The sequence below is a fragment of the Notolabrus celidotus genome, chromosome 4 (assembly GCF_009762535.1).
Source record: "Notolabrus celidotus isolate fNotCel1 chromosome 4, fNotCel1.pri, whole genome shotgun sequence".
In the NCBI taxonomy this organism is placed as follows: Eukaryota; Metazoa; Chordata; class Actinopteri; order Labriformes; family Labridae; genus Notolabrus; species Notolabrus celidotus.
In genome coordinates, this window is record NC_048275.1 from 3,966,852 (window position 1) to 3,990,914 (window position 24,063).

At 41.7% G+C, this 24,063-nt stretch overlaps 1 protein-coding gene across 1 annotated transcript; it reads left to right on the top strand.

The window, feature by feature from the left end:
• Positions 1-4,889: 4,889 nt before the first annotated feature.
• Positions 4,890-22,521, top strand: ggps1 (geranylgeranyl diphosphate synthase 1). The gene is given in 8 exon segments (XM_034682513.1): positions 4,890-5,433; positions 8,332-8,428; positions 9,834-9,904; positions 21,379-21,467; positions 21,469-21,495; positions 21,497-21,523; positions 21,525-21,988; positions 21,991-22,521. Coding segments are annotated over 7 exon segments (936 nt in total). The 5' UTR covers positions 4,890-5,433; positions 8,332-8,355; the 3' UTR covers positions 22,176-22,521.
• The last annotated feature ends 1,542 nt before the right edge of the window (positions 22,522-24,063 follow it).

Below are 24,063 nucleotides of genomic sequence, written 5' to 3' on the forward strand. Positions count from 1 at the left end.
TCACATGCGAGCTTTAAAAGTCACTTCACACAATGTTCCCGGCGTTCCTCTGACTGTTCCCTGCTCCTCACACAGAAACAAACAGAACACACTTCAGTTCCACAGTCTATGGTTCCAACAAGGTCAAGCTCGAGGAGGACTTCAGCGACATCACGCACAACATGGTTTATTGTTCCGACAGAAGGTCGCAGCCCTCTGTGGGGAGACAATGTCATCCGCCCCAGACGAGTCCCGCAAGTGAGTGATAGTTGACCACCACAATAACACACTCACACACACACACACACACACACACACACACACACACACATACCGCGTCCCCCTCTCCAACAGCCCCGTAAATAAAGCCTCAGACCTTTCCAACATGTCCAGTCCGGTTCCCAGTTCCACCATCACAGCTTTAACATTAACCCTCTCTGCCTCCTGTCCGGGGTTCAGACAGACCTGATCCCAGACTGAGCTGATCCAGTCCGAGGAAGACTGGAACAACCAACACCGAGCAAGTCACTCCGGAGAGGCGAATGTACGGTGGCCCTGAAGGTCAGCTGAGCAAACATGTCATGAAGGGAAAAAAACATTTCCCCAAATAAAAAATGTCTCAATAATAAAACAAAAATAGATTTTTTAATATAAAAATATTTACATTAAAGAAAAACACAAAAATATTTGTTACAGTTAAAAATAAAGTTTCTTAGAAATTGTTTTTTTCCCTGCATGAAATATATACTTTTTGCTTTTAGGTTAATATTTTCTCAGTCTCATGAAATATTTTTTGGTTTTAAGAATTGTTTTTGCAATTCCTGAACAGTGTTTGGGATTCATTGATTATTTTTAAGGTTTCTAAGTTATTTTCAATCTCATTCATAATTTTGTTTTGTTTTCTTTTATAAAGAAATTTCCATTTCCTGAACATTTTCTTGCAAATCATTTAATTTTTTGTTTGTTTAGTGGATTGTTTTTGTCTGCATTTCATACAATGTTTGTTTTATGTTTGTTGATTTTACCCTTGAAAAATTTTTCTTGTGTTGAGAAATGTTTTTTTTAATGACATATTTTACTGTTATAAAAAAATGTTTTGATGTTCTTTTTAATGATATAAATTCATTTTGCAATTTTTGAACTTTCTTTCGCATTCATATTTGTTTTTATTTGTTAAGTCAAATTATTTTGTTTCTAAGGTTTCTCTTGCCGCTCATGATGACATGTATTTCTTTTACGTTTAATTGATTATGTTTCATGAAACTTTGACTTACCAATATTTTTGTTTGTTTGTTTTGTGAATTTGTTTTTTATGCAATTCATAAACTATGTTAACATTTTGTGAGTTGATTTTAACCCTCCTTGAAATATTTTTTGAGTAGAGAAATGTTTTTCTATAGTTCCTAAAAAAATTAAACTTTTGTAAATTGTTTTTGTTTCATGACATATTTGTGATTTAATAAATGCTGTATAAAATATTTTAGCATTTCCTGAAATGTTTTAGCCATTCATTGAATTTTTTTATGTTTGTTTTGTGAACTTTTTTTCTGCGTTTCATAAAATATTTTTTGGATTTTGAGAGATGATTGTACCCTTCATGAATTTTTTTCAATACATCTTGAAATACATGTAACTTCTCTAAATTATTTCTGTCTCAAGACGTATTTTTTATTTTAGAAACATTATTTAGTTTTTTTATTGAATAATTTTTGCACTTCCTGAACTTTTACTCCCATTCAGTTTTTTGGATTTGTTTTGTAATTTTTTTTCAGTTTGCTTTTTGTGAATTATTTCTGTTCCATGAAGCATTCTGATATTCCAATATTTGTTTTATGATATTCTGTCTTATTCCTGATCAGTTTTTACCATTTATTTAAATAAATGTTTTTCTATTTTTGCATTTCTCTAAACATGTTTCCCCCTTTGTAAGATAATTACACCCTTCATGAAACATCTTCATGTTTTGTGAATGTTTATTTGCATTCACTGAAACGTTTTTGTGGTCATGAAATGTTGGTGCATTTGACCTTTAGGGCCTCCGTACAAACCACACTGGGGCACAGGCGAAAAGACTAATTTGAAAAATAAATAAATAAATAAAAATTGCACAAATTAGACAAGAACAAGAAACATGTGTAGGATATTTATGAAAAGGGGAGATGATTAAAACAGGAACTAACTGCAGGATAAAAACATGTAACAGTGTGTGCAGTTAACCTGTTCAATTCTCTGCTCGACAGAATCCCATCCTACAGCCATGTCACTCTATCCCATCCTCACATACTGTGGTCATGTATGTCCAATATGTTGACCTCAGTGTATTACACACATTACTCAGCAGGTATTTAGAGATAAATCACTTTTAAATCGGAGCTTAATGACAGCAAAGCTCGACGACAACCTCCCGAGGATTCCTCCGCTCAACAACACAACACTCCGGCGGGGCTCGAAACTCTCCAACCCCGGAGGAACACAGCCCGTCCTCGGCTTCATGTCCTGCCTACAGCCTAACTCCCACACTGAGCTGACTTTCTACAGCTTCATTCATTCATTCAACACCGAAAATATCTGCCAGCTTTACTTAACTAGTTAGCTAACGTCAAGGTTGCCTTGGTAGCAGCAGGGAAGTAAGCTAGTGAAAAATGTTCAAAATAGCGATGGCTCTGCAGAACAAAAGCAGGCTTACCGAGGCTGTCAAGTTGAGAAACACTCCTGTTCTTCGACGAAAGTGTATTAGTAATCCATGGGAACATTTAAGTGAGCAATCCGTGGGGTTTAAACGTCGTGGATGTTTGCTGTGGATGGGTAAAAGTCGTTTTCGCAGAGCGCTGCTGCTTTGCCTTGACTAGCTGCCCCTCTAGCTTAGCTCTTTCTGTGATCCTTTCCCCGCCTCCAGAGGATGATTGACACATACATCATCCCGCCCCCAGCACAACGGAGCTCTCTGATTGGACGCCACGGTGGAAGCGAACGCCTAAGCGTCATGTGATTGGCTGAGCTCGGAGAAAAATATCCAAGGTAAGGTGTACAAAGGGACGATGCGTTCATGGAGTGTGGGAACATTGGCTACTGGGGGAGGTTGATCACAGGTAAAGATAAGATAAGATATACTTTATTTGTCCCCAATTGGGGGAAATTCTTTTGTTACAACAGCTTACAACACAGGACAGGGGAATACAACAATGTACTAACATAGTTGAAAAAATATATAATAACAATAATAATAGCAATGACAAGGGTAAAACATAATAAAAGAAAAGAAAAGAAAATAAAGTAAAAATAGAATAAAATATGGAAACTATTACAGATATTATATACACACTATGTACACTTCTATCTGATAAATAGATAAGGTAAGTTATTGCACAATAAAAATTGCACCAGGTTATTTAAAAACAAACCAGACCGGTAGCCAGTGTAAAAGACCTCAGAACTGGAGTGATGTGGTCCACTTTTTTGGTCCTTGTTAGGACTCGAGCAGCAGCATTCTGAATGAGCTGCAGCTGTCTGATTGATTTCTTAGGGAGACCTGTAAAGACACCATTACAGTAGTCAAGTCTGCTGAAGATAAATGCATGGACAAGTTTTTCCAAATCCTGCTGAGACATAAACCCTTTAATTCTAGATATATTTTTGAGATGATAGTCTGACTTTGTGATGTGCTTGATGTGGCTGCTGAAATTCAGGTCTGAGTCCATGACTACACCAAGATTTCTAACTTGGTCTGTAGTTTTTAACATTACTGATTGAAGCTGAGCACTGACATTAAGTCGTTCCTCCTTAGCCCCAAAAAACAATTACCTCCGTTTTGTCTTTGTTTAATTGGAGGAATTTCTGGCACATCCAATCTTTGATTTGCTCAATGCATTTACTGAGTGCCTGTATTGGACCATAGTCCCCTGGAAAAGAATATCTAGTGTAGGAAATATCCGAGTACAAAATTAAACCCAACTGCTCACAACAGCTTCATGAACGACTACTTTATTCATTAATAAAGGCTGTCGCTCAAAATACTGTTTAACACAAGCAAACTGTGCGACAGATGCTCCATTTCACCTGCCACACACACACACACACACACATGTTTTTCTCCTGTCTGAAACTAAGATCATTCTGGTCCTCTTTTTATGATAAATGATCAAAAGTTTTTTGTAGACCTGTACCTCCGAGCCCCTTAATCTCAATCTTTGGTGTCCCTGAGGACTTAACTCGCTTTTCTGTTAGGGAAAGAATTATCATTGCTTTTGCCTCTCTTGTGGCCCGCAGACGCATTCTACTACAATGGAAGGATCCTAAACCGCCATCTGAAAATTCCTGGCTACAAGTCCTAATGTCCTTCCTTTATTTAGAAAAAATTAAGTTTAGTTCTAGAGGTTGTTCAGATCATTTTAAAAAGACCTGGGGTCCTTTTATGTCATTTGTAAATTCTATTCCCTCTCTTGAGGACTAATGTGGTGTATGTCTCGTGGGCCAAGTTGTGGAAACTGAATTCAAGATTTTGTTTGAAAGAAATAAGTAAGAACATTTTCATTTTATCTATTTATTTGTGTATTTATTACTATTATTTTTGTTTGTTTGTTTGTTTGTTTGTTTGTTTGTTTTTGTTGTTGTTTGTTTTATGTATTATATCTTCTTTCTGATCCGTGAGTACTTCCTGTTTTCTTATTCTCAAAACACGTTGGATTGGACACTAGTGGTTGTCATTGTATGATGTGTTCTTGTTTGTCTGTAAAATATAAAACTGGGTAACATGCACTTTTTGAATGATGTATACAGCAGAAAAACCTCATAAAAAATATATATATAAAAAAAAAAAAAGTCTGTCCAAGGAGACATTGAACGCAGCATAACACTGGGTGGTTCTCGCATTGCAACGTTAAAAACACTGAAAAACTACAACCCCCATGTTCTGACTCTAGGTCTCTGTCTTACAAACTGAGCCAGCAGCTCATATATGTGTAGTTTTGATTTACTAAAGGGCAATAAACTTTAACCGGTCAATGAAGCAATGTAACTGCAAGTCACAGTGAGCCAGGCACCCATGTTGTACCGAGCTGCTGCACTGCGCATGCTCTGAAAGGAAACTGAAGCATATAATTGTAGCTAGCTTGATTTCAACGGTTACTGTCATTACGCAGCGCGAGCCATGCTAGCCGAGCATTAGTGAGCTTCACACGGACTTAAAATGACCTTAAAGAGGGGGTTTGATGGTCGTAACGCGGGCCTTACTCGACTACAGCTGTAAAGGAAGCTTTTTATTTGGGAAAGAAAAGAAGGAATGATCTACCGGCGCGTTAACGTTAGTGTGCTAGCGTCAGCTAACTAGCATCGGGGCTAACCGGAAGCTGACAGACCAGGAAGTGAAGGTGGGTGGAGCTGATGACGCAGTCAGGGACCAAACAGTGACAGCAGCACTTTATCTGACTGCTATGAAGCTTGATGTTTGATTAACAGGTGTGTCATTTTACATTTCATATTTATTGTCGTTAAAGCTATCACTTAAATTAGCTCTACTGTCATTCCAGTGAGAAAAAAATGAGTTAAAAAACAAAACTTCCCTTTTCAAAAGCTTGGATTCAGAATCAGAATCAGAATCAGCTTTATTCGCCAAGTATGCTTGAACACACAAGGAATTTGACTTTAGTAAACTGTTCTCTCTTTGTACAAGGCATAAGAATAGGAATAAGAATAAGAACTACAATAAAAAAATAAAATGAATATATAATAACAATAACCTTAGCTATAAATACAAAGAAACAACAAATAGCTTGACTAATATGTACAGGCTAAAATAATATGATAAAGTGCAGTGGTGAGTTGCAGAGGTAGTTTTACATTATAAAATAGAAGTTAAATAATACAAAAAATAGAAATATGGAATTCTGCTTGAGAATTGTTGCATTGTGTATCTACATGTATATTTACAGAGAGTATTTATCTGACAGGTATGACACTGTTATGGTTTAGTGTTCATCAGAGTGACAGCCTGGGGGAAGAAACTGTTCTTATGGCGGGTTGTTTTGGCGCACAGTGATCTGTAGCGCCTGCCGGAGGGGAGGAGTTTGAAGAATTTGTGTCCAGGGTGTGAGGGGTCAGCGGTAATGCTCCCTGCCCGTTTCCTGGCCCGGGACCGGTACAAGTCCTGGATGGGGGGCAGGTCGACACCGATGATTTTTTCTGCAGTCCTTATAGTCCGCTGCAGTCTGTGTTTGTCTAGTTTGGTTGCAGAGCCAAACCAGACAGTGATGGAGGTACACAGAACAGACTGGATGATGGAGGTGTAGAACATGATCAGCAGCTCCTGGGGCAGGTTGAACTTCCTGAGCTGATGCAGGAAGTACATCCTCTGCTGGGCCTTTTTTCTGATTCTTTACTCTTTCACACTTAACTCATTCCATCTTATTTATTTATTGTATTAAAATTAGAATTGTACAATTGTAACCTGAATGTAATGATGCAGTGATGAGCTATTCACAGATAATGGTTTTTGGAGCCCATGCAGTGACTTCCACTACAGAGTCATGCCTGTTTTTAACCAATGTCGCTGAAATTCTCACATAACTAGTTGATATGTTGTCTAATAGAGGGTTTAAATTATTTATAATCCATCAAAATCAGTTTTTATCAGCATTTTAACAAACTTTTTGTGTTATACATGTACAGCTACATTAATGTAGTAGTAGGACAGACTGTGATTAATACTGACATCACTTTATGACTTCACCAAAGCAAACCAGATCATCAGAGATAAGAATGAGTGAGTCAGTGCAGTAATATTAAATGCTCACTGTTAGTTTCAGTGATACATTTTGTGTCTAAAATCATTACCCGATACGTACAGGATGATATCACCCAAGATATAGCTTACTACTGAATCCACAGGGGGCGCCAAAATCAACACAACACATGAGCTTTAAGATAAACTGTTATTGATCCCACAAATGGAGAAAAATTGCACGTTCAAGGAGAATTAAAGCACAAAATAATTGAGCAATGTTTATTCAGGGTGGTTTAAAATACACAATTAGGGATAGGATTCAAAAGAATTACATTAATGCATATTTGTTGACTATTAAAGCTCATGTGAGTCATTTTTTTAGTGTTGATGAATCAGACTGAATTTAATATTGATGCCTTCTTATGCCCCCAGAATTTAATCAAGACCATCACAAATAAAGAGCATCATTTTTATACAATAATTTTTGATGCTTTTAACTGATGCATGCTGCAAAAACATTTTTTTAAACACTTTATTTCTAAATTTTCACAAAACAGAACTGGCATTAAACAAGTGGTCACAACTTGAAACAAATTACATACTACACAGAATAAATAAATATAAATAAATAGGTTACATATAAAGTTATTGAGTATAAATATATATACGTACACATGCAAAAATGAAAAAAAAAACACTTCAGCTGTAAAGGTACAAACAGGGTACATAAATGACTTGCATTCGATTTAAAGGAGATCAAGAAAACAGGGACATTTACATGTACAGACAGGTCTGATTACCACCTCACACAGACATATGTAGCTTTAAGTTGCTCGGAATGACAGCTTCTCAACATAATCGATAAATGCATCCAAAGAAACATCCTTTTTATTAACCCCTTTACACTTTACACAGAAAATAACTGTCACAGAAGGATTCGATCAGCTGTGAAAAGAAAGCAGAATAAAATATATATTAAAAAACAGGCTAAAAACTGCAAATAATATGTGTGTCATGATGGCCACAGGGGGCGCCAAAACCAACGCAATCAGAAAGTTCCTTACTGGAGCTTTAAGTTAATTCTAAGATCATCCAAGAGTGTCGGCTTTTGTCTAACATGACCGTATAAATAATGTCAACTGACAGATGATATGGTTTGGCCTTTATCATTTTTGATATAAGATGTCATTGCACCCTGATTTAGCCGATTCGGCTTGTGGCTCATCCTGCTGAGACCAGATCTAGATGATGTCACATGAGCCTTTCATTAATCTGAGGACTCGGTGATTTCCACAGAGGTTAAGATCGCTGCTTTTATTCCTGCGCCACTCATCCTTAGTCTCAGTGGTTCCCCAGTTCTGTGACAATCATGTGATCCGTGTGTCACCATGCACAAAGACTCTGCAACATGAGTCATGCACAAAGCTCATCACTCAAAGGAAACATTTGATCTGATTTATCAAGAATGTTCTCTAGAAGCCAAACCACGACTCCATACCTGTGGCATGTTTTTAAATATTTCTAACGAATCAAATATTCAAAACAAAAGTCCTCCTGTATCTTTACCTTTTTAAAGAAGCTGAAACAAAGCATGAGGTGGTTTCCTTACTCTTGTTTTGTTCTTTGTCCTCCAGTATAGATTTGAAAAACGTGGAACAATGGACGCCGACTCAAAAGCCACCTCTGAGCGGATCCTGCTGGAACCATACAAGTACCTGTTGCAGCTGCCAGGTGAGTCTTTGTTCAAGCTGTGCATGCTTTGAGGCACAGATTCATTCTATGATTTGTTTATTGGTCACTTCCTCTCAGCAGCAAAGTGACTGACCTAACATCAGGATTTTATTTGGGTAAATGGGACAAGTCCTCGGAGTCTGTGCGAGTTGGGATATCCTCTTTTGGATGGTGTTGCAGTTCATTTTAACGTCTTCAAAGAGTCTTTCATTAAAAGAGAATACCTGCGCTCTGCTCAAGGGTTCCCTCTGTAGTTTTGGCAAAGGTTTACACAAAACTCACTGTTCACATTGTGAATAAAAACACAGGAAGTGGCTTTAAAAAGAAGTCAAATGAGGTCAACGAAAAAAAAAAACCATTGCTTTGAAGGACAGAAAACTTCCTGTGCTGCTTTTAGACCAGCTGCAGGACTCTTCTATCCTGCAGCCAGGTCACGCTACACCTCCACTGTTGCCTAAACAGAGGCTGGCAGAGGCTGCAGGAGTACACACTCTTTCATTTAGTATGGATACTTATTAAAGAGAAGAATGACATTACATGCATGCACACTTTAGAGAGTGTAAGGTGGGGAAATTAAATATATTTGGTTTAAAATGTATGCAGAGTAGGTACGTCTATTTTAAGTAATCTCTCTGATAGATCTTTGGAAATGTTAACGATAATTATTATTTATTTTTATTATAATATTTTATTTACCTTTTGCAATTATTTTTTTCATATACAGAGCTATTTATTTTATTGTATTTCGATGATTATTTTTTTCTTCTATTATTATTATTATTATTTTTTAATTATTAACATTTATTGTCATTTTTTTACCTTTTGTACTTTTTTTGTAATTATTAACATTTATTTTATTGGGGTTTTTTTTATTAACCTTTTGTACTTTTTTATTTCTTGAATATGGACCTAATTATTTTATTGTATTTCCACTATTTATTAATGTATTTTATTTGAAATTATTTTAATTTATTAACATTTATTGTCATTGTTTATTTTTTTAAATATGGACCTATTTATTTTATGGTATTTCCATTATTATTTTTTGCTTCTATTTTTTTTTCTATTTTCTATTTTTTATTTTAAACCATTAACATTTATTATTATTGTCTTTAATGTGGTGTGTGTGTCTGTATCACATGCTAAAGGAGCGGTGTAGAGGCTGTGACAGAGGGCAGAGTAGAGTCACACACAACATGCAGAAAGGAGAAGTGTGACTTCAGCTGCAAATTAACCAAATTCAGTTCCTTCCTGCACGTTTGTGGGAAAGTGTGGACACATTTATAAGTTCTTAAGCGAGTGACCGCTCTGAAACTTTAAGGACATAACTTTACACGGGGCGCTGCTACAGCTCAGAGCATGTCTTTAACAAATAAAGAAACTTTACTTCTCTGCTCTCTTTTAGGGAAACAAGTGAGGACGAAACTCTCGCAGGCTTTTAACCACTGGCTCAACGTCCCGGAGGACAAACTGCAGGTGAGAAATCCTCACTTTAAGCCTCTTAGCATTCAGAGTAGCTGTGAGATGTCGATTGTTGCAGAAGGGTCCAGGGAGGTGAGCTGATGCTGCGCTCATTCTGAAAACAGTTTGTTTTAATGCAGTCAGCGTTCTCTCAGCTGAATGGTTTCTAACTAAGTGTAAATGTAAAGCTTGGATGTTGAGCATAAAGCATCAATGATTTATTACAGGAGGTTTTTCATGCAGCGGAGCATCCAAAGCAGTGTGGTGTAATCTTTTTGTTTGTTTGATCTGCAGGTTTTAAAAAAGGCTTTACTGATTTCATGAATCTCATGTTGGAGGGAGCTGGATGCATTTTGTTTGCCCAGACAGGCAGCCTGTGTCCTCCTGCTGAGTTTTATGTTCTGAGTTACTTAATGCTCAACTGCATTAAACAATTTCAAGCTCCCCGGGGGCACGATGACTCTTTGAACACTTGTGTTTTTGCTGAGCCAGTTTTATCAGGGGGGGGATTCTTCTGGATTTTGAGACTAAACGAGGTCCCTCGCATTAAAAGTGATACCTGTAAACCCTTTAAAACAAGGGTGTAATAATCTCCCTCTCTCTCTTTGTTTCTCTCTCTCTCTTTCTGTTTCTCTCTCTCTCTCCCCCTCTCTCTCTCTCTCTTTGTTTCTCTCTCTCTCTTTCTGTCTCTCTCTCTCTCTCCCTCTCTCTCTCTTTGTTTCTCTCTCTCTCTCTCTCTCTCTCTCTCTCTTTGTTTCTCTCTCTCTCTCTCTCTCTCTCTCTCTCTCTTTCTGTTTCTCTCTCTCTCCTCTCTCTCTCTCTTCTCTCTCTCCTCTCTCTCTCTCCTCCTTTCTGTTTCTCTCTCTCTCTCTCTCTCTCTCTCTCTCTCTCTCTCTCTCCTCTCTCTCTCTCTTCTCTCTCTCTCTCTCTCTCTCTTTCTGTTACTCTCTCTCTCTTGACCCCCAGTGCTCTAATCAAGTGCACAAAACAAAATTTCAGAATTGTTATGTTGCCTTTCCACCAACCGGCCCGGTTTCATACGGTAAACCCTGATCTTGCTCTCGTCTCCACAGCCAACTGTACCCTTCATGGGTTCTTAACACAGGAAGTGTGTTAGCTGTGTAACATAGAACGCCACAGTGGAAGGATTTCACCTGCTGTGGGCGGACAGGATACAGGAGAGCAAGACTGAACTAAACTGGTAAAGAAGGTCAGCTCAGTCCTGGACCCTGTGGAGGTGGTGGCTGACAGGAAAATTATGGCCAAGCTGTCGTCTCTGATGGACATAATTTTTTTATATATATATTCTTGTTGGAAATCTTATCTTTAAACGGAGAGAAGTCAGACGGAATTTCATTGTACTTGTACAACGACAATAAAGCTGATTCTGATCGTCATAATGTCCTTATTTTCATCGCAGCATCCACGCTAACAAATTAGACTGCTCAGACCAGGGGTGCATCTCGCTCATCTGGAAGTGAAGCTTTCAGTGTGAGTGTCTGCCCCCTGGTGGCTGGCTGCAGTATAGGTCAAAAAATCCATCTCCTCATTCATTTGAATGGGGGAGCAGTCAAACTTAAAAAAGAATACACGTGGCACGAATGTTTCTCCCATCCGTATGCTGTGGTGATATGTAGTTAGTATTTGACTGTTTTGTGTTCAAGGCCTCTTTTTCCTGAAAAGTTTCTTCTTCGTTGGTTATTAGAGTTTGAAAAACGGGGTTTTACTTCCTGTTTCCTTTGATTCACAGCCGCCGTAGAGAGAAACTTCAAAGGACACACAGCATCGCGTGACGTCACGCTGTAGGGCGGAGCTTATTACAGTGGCTTCACAGGCTCTGGCTGCACAATGGCGGCGCCCAGGAGCGGGATTTTTTGGCTTCAGAACCGTACAATGGGAAGAGGCCAAGCGGCAACCTCCGGTCTAAAAATATGAGTCAATGCGGAAGTGTTAAAAGCTGCAGTTCATCGAGGATCCACTTGAGGCTGGCTCCGGAAGTACCGGAAGTCACATACACATGAATGGGGAAAGCATTAATAAACATGTTTACAGCCTGGTACAAAAGATGAGTGTAGTCTGAATAGCTAATTTCTCGACGTCCTCTCACTGTGAGGGGGGTGAATTTTTTTCTAATTCGGCAATTTCGAAGATATTGAGATTACCAGTCTTCCAATGAGAGGCACAGCTGACTGTGGGAACACTGCAGCTGTTGGCTAGGAGGCTCAAAGCCCGCCTCTTTACGTCACACTGGCTCGACAGAAGCAATATGGCTGCCGCAGCCGATTGGTCTCAAAACAGCTCTTCAGAAACAGATGGGGGACGTCACGGATACTACGTCCATATTCTTTACAGTCTATGGAAGAGGCAGAGCAACGCCGTCCATTTTTATTTACAGTCTATGGCTCAGACTGGCGTTAGCGGCATGTATCGTGTCCGACTCAAGCATCAAAAATCCCAAAAATGAAAGTGGCGCGGATCTCAGTCAAAATAGACAGGAAACTGATAAACGGAGGGCTGTATTGGTTTTGTATCAGCTATGGAAGCGCTTCCAGAATGCTTTTCAAAGTAAAACCCCAATTATTCTCATTTGTAGAGAGACTCCCCTCGTTTTCGCACAGTGCTTTTATTTTGAAATTGTGTCCACGACAGTTATTTGATAAAGGAAGCACCTTGCATAGCTCTTTATTTCAGCCTTTGGTGACTTGTGTTGTCATTAACTTGCAGGTAAGCTGTGTTAATTATTTAATAACATCAGGTTACAAGAAATATTTGTTCTTGTGTAATCTCTCTGATCCCCTCTCTCTGCTCAGTTGGTGCCGTACTGAACCAAACCACTTGGAAACGCAGATTTACAGCCTACATTAACTATACATGCATCTATAGAAGTCCTGCAGTGTTGAAATACTGCTGAACAGATGTTTGTAAATGTATTAACATGATGTAAACAGGTGCTGCATACACATTTAAAGTGGTTAAACAATAGAGAGTTTCACGGTAGCTTCATTTTTAGGTTAAGCTAACAGGAAAGAGTATAAAAACATGCATATATTGAAAGTGCTGCAGATTCATAAACAATGCAGAGTTACAAAAACACTCAATACAGAAGCAAGCATGTTCTGGTTGTTGCGCCTGATTCCCACACATCGTCCCAAACACGCAAACCCACGCCCCCCTGTTAAAACAGATTCTCAGACGCTCCCTCATTAGATTTAAGAAGACACATTAGAGCTCATGCAGCAGCCTCAGAGTTATTCCTGCTTTACTAATCTGTGATTTCTGAATCTACGTGGTTTTCTGTGCAGACTGCAAAGTGCTGAGCCTGTCAGGTCTCGTTAGGTTCTCCGTTCAACAGGTCTCCTTTTGTCCTGAATGTTTTATAAACCTTCTCCAAATAGAGGAATCGTAGTCCTGCAGCAGCCTTCCCCTGGCTTCCTGTGGTCACTTTATCCTTCATTGTGAAGTAAGTCTTCCCCTAATCTGATGACTGGTTAAACGCGTGTGGTGGAGTATTAAAGTCGTCCGTCTCCGCTGAGGAATTATTAAATATTACAGATTAATCCTGTCATGTCAGCTCTCCTCCCGCTGCAGAATCCATCTCACTTTTTGCATGAGAAATTTAATCACAGCTTCCACACGACGGCGGCGGCGGCTGGCTGTACGTCTGCAGATGATAAATTCAGTTTGCAGAATTAATAAGCGCAGCGTCTGAACGTTCAAAGTGGCATTTTTGATTATTTTCACATCAAACGCTGCGATGAAGTGCTGACACCTTCAGTCGTAGAGCACGCCGCCTCAACAAAGACGTGTTACCTTTGAGATTTAAGAGTTACTGATCAATTTCAGAGCTTTATTCACGGGGAGGTTGTAACCGAATCGTTCTCTCCTGATGATTCCACGTTAGACAGAAAGTCCTTGTTATGGTTCTCGGAGTAGTCGAGGTTTAAATGTACTTCACATTTCAAAGCTCTGTCTCCCCCTGTGACTCCCTCCGCGCAGCAGCTCGGTAAACTCCGGCTGAACCCTTCACGCAGACTCCTCTCGTCATCATTAGCACACGGCTGCCAGGGAGTCGCTGCCTTGGAAACAACCGTGCCTTCAGATAGACGGAGGCAGTGACAGCGGTACACTGTCTCATTCATTCGACGATGAATATTTTATCAAACCTCCCTCATATGTGCTTCTCCACAGAGCGCTGCAGAGCAGGTTGTGGAGGTTTGGGAATTTCCCCGTGTACACACCGGTTGCTGTGCGACCTTTAGCCGACTGGCTTCCTCCTGTTCTCTGTGACAGTGTAGAAAGGTTAGCTTTTGTAGACTCTCTCTTCAGCTTTGAACACACGTGTCATTCATGATTACGCCTGCTGCCTCAGGCGAAGAGCTCCTCGTGTGTTTACACTCCTGAACTGAAGAGCGCTCATGGCTGTCGTTTTTACTGTACGAGCCTCGTTTGCATATTTTATTCATTCATTTCACACGAGGAACAAAGAATACAACGCTCAGAGAAAAGATAAAACCACATGTGTAGATGTGCTCGACAGAAGACAAATTAAAAGTACCTGAATAAAATCATCTGCTCACTTAATTCTAAAGTATTTGACGTCCAGAATGTTCTGTGTTTACTCGCTACATTCGCGTACACGCAAGTACCGAAAAACGAGAGGGTGGTGATGCTACTTGGGGAAGTGTGAACTTGCTAGTACAATAATAAGTATACAATATTTAGGGTGCAAAGTAGTGATGTTGCAATCGTACTCTATGTTCTATTATTAACAAAGACCCAACATCAAGACCGGATCAGATCCAGTCCCATCTTACAGACAGGACTCAGTCTGATCTCATCTTAATCCACCATGAGCAGAGCACTTTGCAGCATTTAGCAAGTTACAGTGGCAAGGACAAACTTCCTTTAACAGGCAGAAACCTCCAGCAGGACCAGACTCATGTTAGGACACACATCTGCTGAGACCGTGTTGGAGAGAGGGATGAGGGAGATGAAGAGAGAGAGAGATGATAGTGGAGAGACGGATAGTAGTAGTTGTAGCAGCTGGAGTCTGGCACGTCCACAGCAGCAGAGATCCAGAGGAACCTACGAGACAAGGGAGCTCAGGGACTGCAGAAAGGTCTATGGTTAGGAACTTTAATGGGACAGGGAGAGTTAAAGTAAGAGACAGGCAGAGAGAGGAGAGAGAGGGAAAGACAGGATCCCAGTGTGGCAGTCTAAGCCTATAACAGTTTTAGGAACCTGAAAGACAAGGGATTATATGTTTTAGACCCTGTGCTTGAGATCGGGGAAACAGGACTAAGAGTCCAGCAGGACCAGACTCATGTTAGACACACATCTGCTGAGACCGAGTTGGGGTTGGGGGAGTACAACATACGAAACAAAGAGGAAAAATATAAGACAAGAAGTTACAACGCTCTAAAGCTCTACTACCTGGATGTAAAGGAGCACAGGTAATCATGTTGTTTCGTAGCACTGCATGGTTTGTCAGTATGTTGATCTCATAAATGGAGATAAAGTTGTATGTAGGCTGTGTCTGGTTAAACTGACATATAACCACTCCACCAGAGCAATGAGGAACCAGCACAGGCATGTGGACGAATACTGCAGGTGCTAGCTCTGCAAGCTGTAGCCACACTTATTAACCTGCAAACTGTGTTTCGTCAAGCTCAGTTTTGACTGTTTTCTGACCTTTATGTGGACTAGTCAGCGAGCAGTACGTAACCTTTGAACATCCCTACTTTAAGAATTAAATTTAAAGTACCGTAAAATCTAGATTACGAGGCACACATGAATATAAAAAGGTACTTTTCAACCTTCAGGGAGGACTGAAGGCTGGTGGATCTGGTAGTATCACTCAGCTCCTCCTCCTCCCGGCTCTGTTTGTGTCAGCGTGAGGAGACGAGGGCGGTTGCTTCAACATGTGTAGCTGCTCTTTCACTCTGCATCATCAGCCTCAAACTGCTGATTTAATGAATGAAACTGAAGTTTCTGAACGACACAGTCCTGCAGGCGTGGTGTGAGATCACGTTCAAACCTGGGCCCGACTCCAAAAGATCCTGCAGTGTGACTCAGGTGTGCTGATCTAGGTCGTTAGTATCTGCCGTAGTCCCTTTAACTCAGCCTCGCCTCGTCTCCTTCAGGGTCATTTTCCTTCGATATATTGGCCTCGCTTGTTGTGGAGGAGTCCCCGCATTCCTAATGGATCACTGATTGTAGCTCCGGCAAACAGTCGGTCACCTCAGGTGATAATCAATGACGTCTAGAGGAGCTGGAGTCAGACGGAGAGTGTCTGAGACAGATTCATCTGGAGTCTGAAAGTGAATTCAAGAGAGAATTAAACTTTGTGTTTGATGGCTTCAGATTTAATCTGCATTTGAAGTACAACACCCCCTCAATCATACTGAGATTCACACTTTAAAACCTCATCATTAAACGACACATTATCACATTTTCATAGTAGAAGATAAATATTAAAGTGCTATATTAACAAAGAACTATCTTTATATAAATTGATGTAAATCAGGGAATAATGCGTACCATGCCTGAGCTCGTTCAACCACAGCGTCAAGTTTGTGTGACTCGTGTGAATGCCTAATTCGAAGAGGTGGACGTACTCGGGGAGTCCACAGGATGCGTGTGCGCCGCGTTACGGCTGCGACACAGCTCTGCTCCATCCCGGGGCTTTCGCCCTGGTCCATAGGATACGTGTTTGGAGCGGCGCACACTCCGGAGCAGGAAACTCAAGATCCCTCGAGAACTCCAAAACGCGCGGAGAACAACACAGTATAAACTTTCCTCGTCCATGGTGTCGGATATCTTTTGAGACTGACGTCTGGCCCGATGCCACAGGTTATGAGGTAATGTTGAAGAAGTGGTGAAATTTACGATCTTGTGTTTGCACATGGTGTTTATTTTGAAAGTGAGCGGATGTTGCATACGATCCTCGTGCCTGACTTCCGGGATAGTTCGATCATTTCTGTGTCGATTGACGCGTGCTGGGCGCGGGGAGCAGCGAAAATAGACTCCCCGCGTATCTCTGGCAGAGCGGCGCGTGGCGGAACGCTCCAGAGACGGAGCTGAGACACGCCGCAGCGCGCCCTGTGGACTCTAGAGCATTGACTTGAATGGGAACCTATTTGCTGCGACGTGCGCGGCGCAGCCGTAACGTAACGCGACGCATCCTGTGGATCTTGGGCTTTAGGCACGATGCACGACCACAAGCACGGACAGGCAATGAGGATGTAATGTTGCCTAGCATAGTCGATATTAATAACAATAATTGGTCTGAAGACAAGGCAGGTGTTTCCCCTTGAAATACACGCGAAGGTCTACACAAGGGTGCAAAGAAGCACCTGATTATTTTACTTTCACCAAAACGCAACACGCCTAATCGATACAGCAGCAGAGAGAGAGAAAGTTGGACTTGATACCTCGAATAAAAGCAGCAGGACAACCATCGAAAAGGCTTTAAGACGGGCACCATTGGCCTAGCGGTTTAGGCATGCACCCCATGTACAGAGGGTCTAGTCCTCGTTGCAGCACTCGCTGGTTCGACTGTTTGCTGCACGTCTTCCCACGCTCTCTGCTCCTCATATTTTCGGTCTCTCTTCAGTTGTCCTATCCAATATGGATGAAGAAGCCCCAAATAGGTCTTTAAATAAAAAGAAAGTCCTGGAAAGGAGACGCCCATACTTGCAGAAGGTGGGTGATCAACGATTAGCCGGAGTGTAATACAGGCGAGTGAAAACACGGCGCATTACAGACTCTGATCGGGATAGGTTTTTATTCCTATAACTTCCTGCTAGTCAACATGAAGCTCTCCTTCTTCTCTGAGCTCTGCGGTTCACACACCTTTAAAAATTAACTAATGTCACAACTTTGAACCCTGCTGCTATCATCACCACCGCTCATGGTTTAACTTTCTTTTGAGAGTAGTGAAAGTTAATAACCATCATCAAGGCATCTAAACCAATCAGAATCAAGCATCCTACACAACAATGAAATGAAACACTCGGAGACGATTATCTTCCTCTCACGCTTTAGATCAAACTAATACGTCCTTTCTTTCTTGGAATGAGCTGAAACAGCAGAGCCAACGTCGTAGACTTCATTCAGTATCGCGGCACACAACCTGAGTAAACCTCCGTCAGCGTGGAGGAGCCTCTACCTGTCGATAAACCACAGCCGGTCTTGTTTCAGCGTCAGGGTGTCCGTCAGGTGTCTGCTGTCTTGAGCCGGGCCGTGCAGCCTGCCGGAGCGCTCTGCCGGGTTCTCAGGACGAGTGTTGCTGTCTGTTGGTGAAAGCTGTTTGTGTGCGGGGCTGGGAGCACAAAGAGAGGCTCAGTGGGTCAGGCAGATGGCCAAGGCCGGGCGGGTCGAGCAGTTTATCTGCCAAACACAACGTTTCCTTCTGCAGGGTCCCGACACTCGCTCGCCCTGCAGCACTTAGAGGAGAGGGGGGGTACAATGAGCGCACACATGAATCAAACTAGATTCTGTTGCACCTGTCAGCAAAACATGAAGCCCAAAGTTACGTCAAACTGAAACTTCTTAGTTCACACTTCTTGGTAATATTATTTACACTCTGCTACAAATCTTAGAGAGCAAACCCCGACCGGATTGTTTGGAGAAATTATCTAGAAAAAGGAGGCGTGTCCCTCTTCGGGCAAGAAGGCCCAACTTCTGACGGCCTTTTTATGGAATCCAAAAAACTCAAACTGGGGATGCATATGTTTCGGGGTTCAGATAGTCCCTCGCTTTCATTGATCATCTCCTCCAACATAATTTATACTGCCCTGTGTGTCCGGTCCGTCTGATCCTTCACAGCTCCGGATCTGATAGGTTTCTATTCTAGTCAGCGTGTTAACTTCCACTGGATCTTCTTTCTTTGCCGGATGCCGGAGCACGACGCATCAATCTCAACAGAGCAGATGGAGCGGGACAGGAAGTCAGGTTTCACCAAAACAAAATGAAAACATCCGGTTAATTTTCAGAATAAAACACTCTGTGTTATCAACAGATCGTATTTCACTTAACTACAACAACAACCAAAGTCATGATGAGCGGAGCCAGGCCTGGAGTCAACAGGTCAGAGGTTTACAGAGGACCAGAAAGACAACATGGATGAGGAGAGGAGGAGGAGAAAACCTCGGTCACATGATCCAGGCACTAGTCCTTCGTGTTTCTTTGGTTTCAGTTCCAGAGTAGCAATCACTTCTTTTCTGGGTTAGAGGAAAGAACCGCTTACATCAGGAGGACGGAGACAAGGTTATCATGGTCAAAACTACACCACCCAAAATCTTTGTTGTGGCTAACGACAGCCAAAATAAAACCTCCTCTTTCCTCCTGTGACTGTGATCTCTCTTCATACTGAAACTGAAACACATTCCCATCCAAAGACTGAGTGATACTGAGTGGTCACTTCCTTTCCTTCATGTCGAGTGAAATAGTGGTGAAAAATGATAAACAGGGATGTTTCTGGTGTGACGTTACCCTGGACTGGTTTAAAGCTGGAGGTTCAGAGCGGACCAGATAACACCTCGACTCACTGCCGCATCTCTGAGCTCAGCTGGGGTTTGTTCTTCATGCAACAGTTATCATGTCTGCTGATGAGACGCTCACAAGTGCAGAAAGAGTGTGAACATGGCGCCCTCTGCTGGCTATAAAGTGTAATGCATGATGTCACATAGCTGTAAATCACCACAGCAGCTTTCATCCACTGCAGAGATTAACACAAGGGCGGATTGCTCCGTCTGAAGATGCTGTAAAACTCGCCCATGTGGTTTTTCAGTTGTCTTCCAAAATAATCAGAACAATCCTCATTTCTGAGTCCAGCTTTTAGAAGAACAAGAAAGAGGAAGCATCCTGTCAGAGATGCAATCACTAAAAACTTCCCTTTACCAAATTCCCCTTTTTAACATTTCATCCTCCTCCTCTACATGTTGAATTCTTCTTTTAGACTCACATCCTCACATCTTTATGTGACACGTTCCTGTTCTTTCTCTTGTTTCCAAATATTCATTTGGTTTCATTTTGCATTTATTGCACTTTTTTAACCGTTGTTTATTCTCCTGTTTCTTCACGTACGTGGAAAGCTCTTTGCTGTAGGGGTGAGCGATATAGCCTCAAATTTATATCAAGATATTTCAAGGAAATTTGCAGTAACGATATATATGATAATATCTGTCTTCAGGTATTTTTTTGTGTGGCTTGTGGAATGATAAATGTAACAGCTGCTCTTTATTTTATTCTTATTCTGAACTTTATTTGATTTTAGTTTAACTGTCTTAAAACAATGTATTTATTTTATTCCTTTAGAGTTTTCTTAGGGGAATTTTATGTATGTTTTTATGTCTATCATTATTTTTCTATTATTATTTAAGCAGTCACTTTGTTTTTAACCAACAGCTTTGTATATTGCCACGGTCGTTAATGCAAATGGGAATTGTTTCTCAATGAACTCACCTGGTTAAATAAAGGTTAAATAAATAAGTATAATTAATAATTAGACTTGTAGTATTCAAGTAATACATCAAAGTTTAAAGATTAATATTTCAACTTCTAATAAAATACTTCCGTCCTCTTTGCTTCACTCACAAACAGGAAAAATGTTTATTTAATTTATTTTAATTTATTATTTCAGGAGTCGGTTAGTGCTCATCAGGCTTATGAATCCATGTTCATACGTAGTGCAAACATCGCCTTATTTTGAAAGATTAAGGAGTCGTGTTGAGTTCCTGCCGCTGAAGATATTACTTTTCCTGATGCGGCTCTTCACAATAAAGGCTCAGCAACAAAACATGAGAAGCGAGGGACTTTTATTGTGAAGAATTTGTCAGAAATACGATGCTCATCTTGAACTAACCTTCAGCTGTGATTTCAATAAGGCTGTAGGGGGCGCTGGTGGCCTAGCGGTCTAAGCGCCCCACATACAGAGGCTACAGTCCTCGTCGCAGTCGTCGCCAGTTCGATTCCCGGCTGCGACCATTTCCTGCATGTCTCCCCCCACACTCTACTCCCCACATTTCCTGTCTCTCTTCAGCTGACCTATCGAATAAAGGCAAAAAGGCCAAAATATATATAAGGCTGTCGACTTCCAATACTTACGGGCGCTGCTTTGACTCTGAGTCACATCCACAGCCTGCTCCTGAATCTCCTAACCATCCTCGGCTTAAGACAGATCAGTTAAAACACCTTCAAGTAGGTAGAAGTGTTATAATGGAGATATAGCTGAACTTATGTCGAGTCAAACTGAGTCAATATCTGATGTTAAAGCTCCAGACAGACCGAAAGAGAGTCAGTACAAGCGAGCACATCCGCTTCATGTCACTGTCATTTATACTGTGTATGACACTTTCTTATCGCGTAACAATGTACACCATTATTAACATGGACGGTTCGATACGCACAGCTCTAGATCAGCTGATTTGAAGGTGCCAGAATAACTCTGATCTGTTTCAGTTTAATGATCCGTTTCTCCTCGTCAGGTGATCATCGAGGTGACGGAGATGCTCCACAACGCCAGCCTGCTCATCGACGACATCGAGGACAGCTCCAAGCTGAGGCGAGGCTTCCCGTGGCCACAGCATCTACGGCGTCCCCTCTCATCAACTCCGCCAACTACGTCTACTTCTGGGACTGGAGAAGGTCTGACCCTGGAGCACCCGGAGGCCGTCCGAGTGTTCACCAGCCAGCTGCTGGAGCTGCACCGCGGTCAGGGCCTGGACATCCACTGGAGAGACACCTACACCTGTCCCTCGGAGCAGGAGTACAGGAACATGGTGCTGCAGAAGACAGGAGGGCTGTTCGGGCTGGCGGTGGGCCTCATGCAGCTCTTTTCTGAATTTAAACAGGACCTGAAACCTCTCCTGGACACGCTCGGACTCTTCTTTCAGATCCGAGACGACTACGCCAACCTGAGCTCTCGAGAGTACAGCGAGAACAAGAGCTTCTGCGAGGACCTGACGGAGGGGAAGTTCTCCTTCCCGACCATTCACGCCATCTGGTCGCGCCCGGAGAGCACTCAGGTGCAGAACATCCTGAGGCAGCGCACCGAGAACATGGACATCAAACGGTACTGCGTGGACTACCTGGAGAAGGTGGGTCGTTCGCTTACACCCGTCACACCCTGCGGGACCTGGAGGTGGAGTCGTACCGGCTCATCAAGGAGTTCGGGGGAAACCCGCAGCTGGAGAGTTTAGTCAAACACCTCAGTCAGATGCATCACGAGGCGGAGGCGTCAGCAGAGACCATGACTGATCCACGGTCCAGCCACGACGCCTGAACTCACGTACCCGCCACTTTAAATAAAGACAACACGCAATGCAACGACTGTCACCCACACCGCTTTGTTTATACGATATCAGTGTTTTCTACCAGACAGGAAGAAGTATTGTATCAGTGTCTCTCATCATTACGGCGTATCACGTGGAGAAAGTGAAATATGGAGATGATTATTGAAAAGATTTCAGAGCTTAACTGAAACGAACGACTCAGGATCCCACTCCTCTTCCTGACGCCTCGCACCTTTTTGTCCAGGTCCACCTTTCACTCGCCAACCGACTGATACAAACTCATCTTCCTCTGATTTTAATTCAATAAACCAGTCCCCAAAATTGCCCAAATCACAACACAAGGATGGTGTTTAGAAATTAATAAAAAGTCATATTTAAAGCAGGTTCATCGAGACGTCAAGCAAAAAAAATCTACTTTTTTTAAGACTATTGAGACAATTTTTCTCATTGCACAAACATGCAACAGATCCAAACCAAATGCACCAAATTCACACTTAACCACTGATGTTAAATATAAACTGATCAAGCAGGAAATGATCGTTCCATTCAGATGCCTACAAAAACTCCTGAGTGAGAATTCTCTTTGATTGGATTGCCTAATTCCCCCGCTATCTGCTCCGTCTCGAAGTCCAATCCAGACGTCATATCGCCCTAAGATATTCAAAGCCAAACACGCCTGTAAAGTTCTGCAGCTCCGTGCAGTTTGCTCTTGTTTTGTGTCTGATTGTGAGGACGAGCTGTCAGCATCTCCTCTTTATGCCACACAAAGACACGATGTGTTCTTGAGCAGCTTCTTCAGATGACAAACTCAACACTCCGTCATGTTTAAAAGCACATTTCACTCTATTATAAGAATGAAAGTCTCACTGAGGTCATATTCACAGACTTTGTTGCTTTTGGGTCATCCAGAGGTGGAACTATTCTCATGATCACTAAAGTGTTTGAAGAAGACACTCTTTATGAGTAATGTGGCGCAGTTCCCACCAACTCTCTGCAGACAGCGAAGAGTCTGGTTTATACTTCAGCGTTGACTCCACGCTGTAGAGGAGGACACGGTTGTAAGTTCTACATGTGTCCGCGTTGCTCTGCAACACTCCACCCAAACACTTCAGGGCAGTGTGATTTCTATGCTCGTCAGATCGCCTGTTTCTGCTGGCTTGTCCCAAGAGACTCTGAGCGTTTAATGTTAAATTGGAGCTGATAAATGTTAAAGCAGGTTATTAAAAGAGGAATAGAGAGACAGGTCAGAGGAATGGAAAGTACAGGTCGATTTAAGGCCGATTAAGGTCAATTTTCAGCTGATTTAACGGTCATTTTACAGTTCTTTATATAATTACAATTGATTGTAATTTACGGTCGATTTGTGGCTGATTTACGTCATTTTACAGTAAATTACAATTGATTTAAGGTCAATTTACGGTCGATTTTTGACTGATTTATGGTCCATTAACTGTTCGTTTGCGGTACATTTACAGTCGATTTACGGCCAATCTACGGCGATTCACCCTGACTTGCAGCTAGTTTCGTTTCAACGCGTAGTTACATTTTGGAGGACTTGCAGGCCTGCGTTGAAACACGGCTACACGGACGTACGGCGTAGGCTGCGGCGTCGATTCAACGCTGAAGTATAAACCAGGCTTAACTGTGGCGTTCGTGGATTAAACACATTTGCACAGAAAGAAGTCCCAAACGGACGCACTATGGCTCCTTAAATGTGTGCAAACACCGGAGCACAGAGACGTTACTGTAGTGCATTTAACCCTTTGCATGAGGTTTGTGCAGCCATGTCTTTATGGCACATTTGCACGTGTGAAGCGTGCGCAGATGATTCACAATCCTTCGTCAATCAGGTCCAGAGTCGTGTGCTCGGCAGCTTTT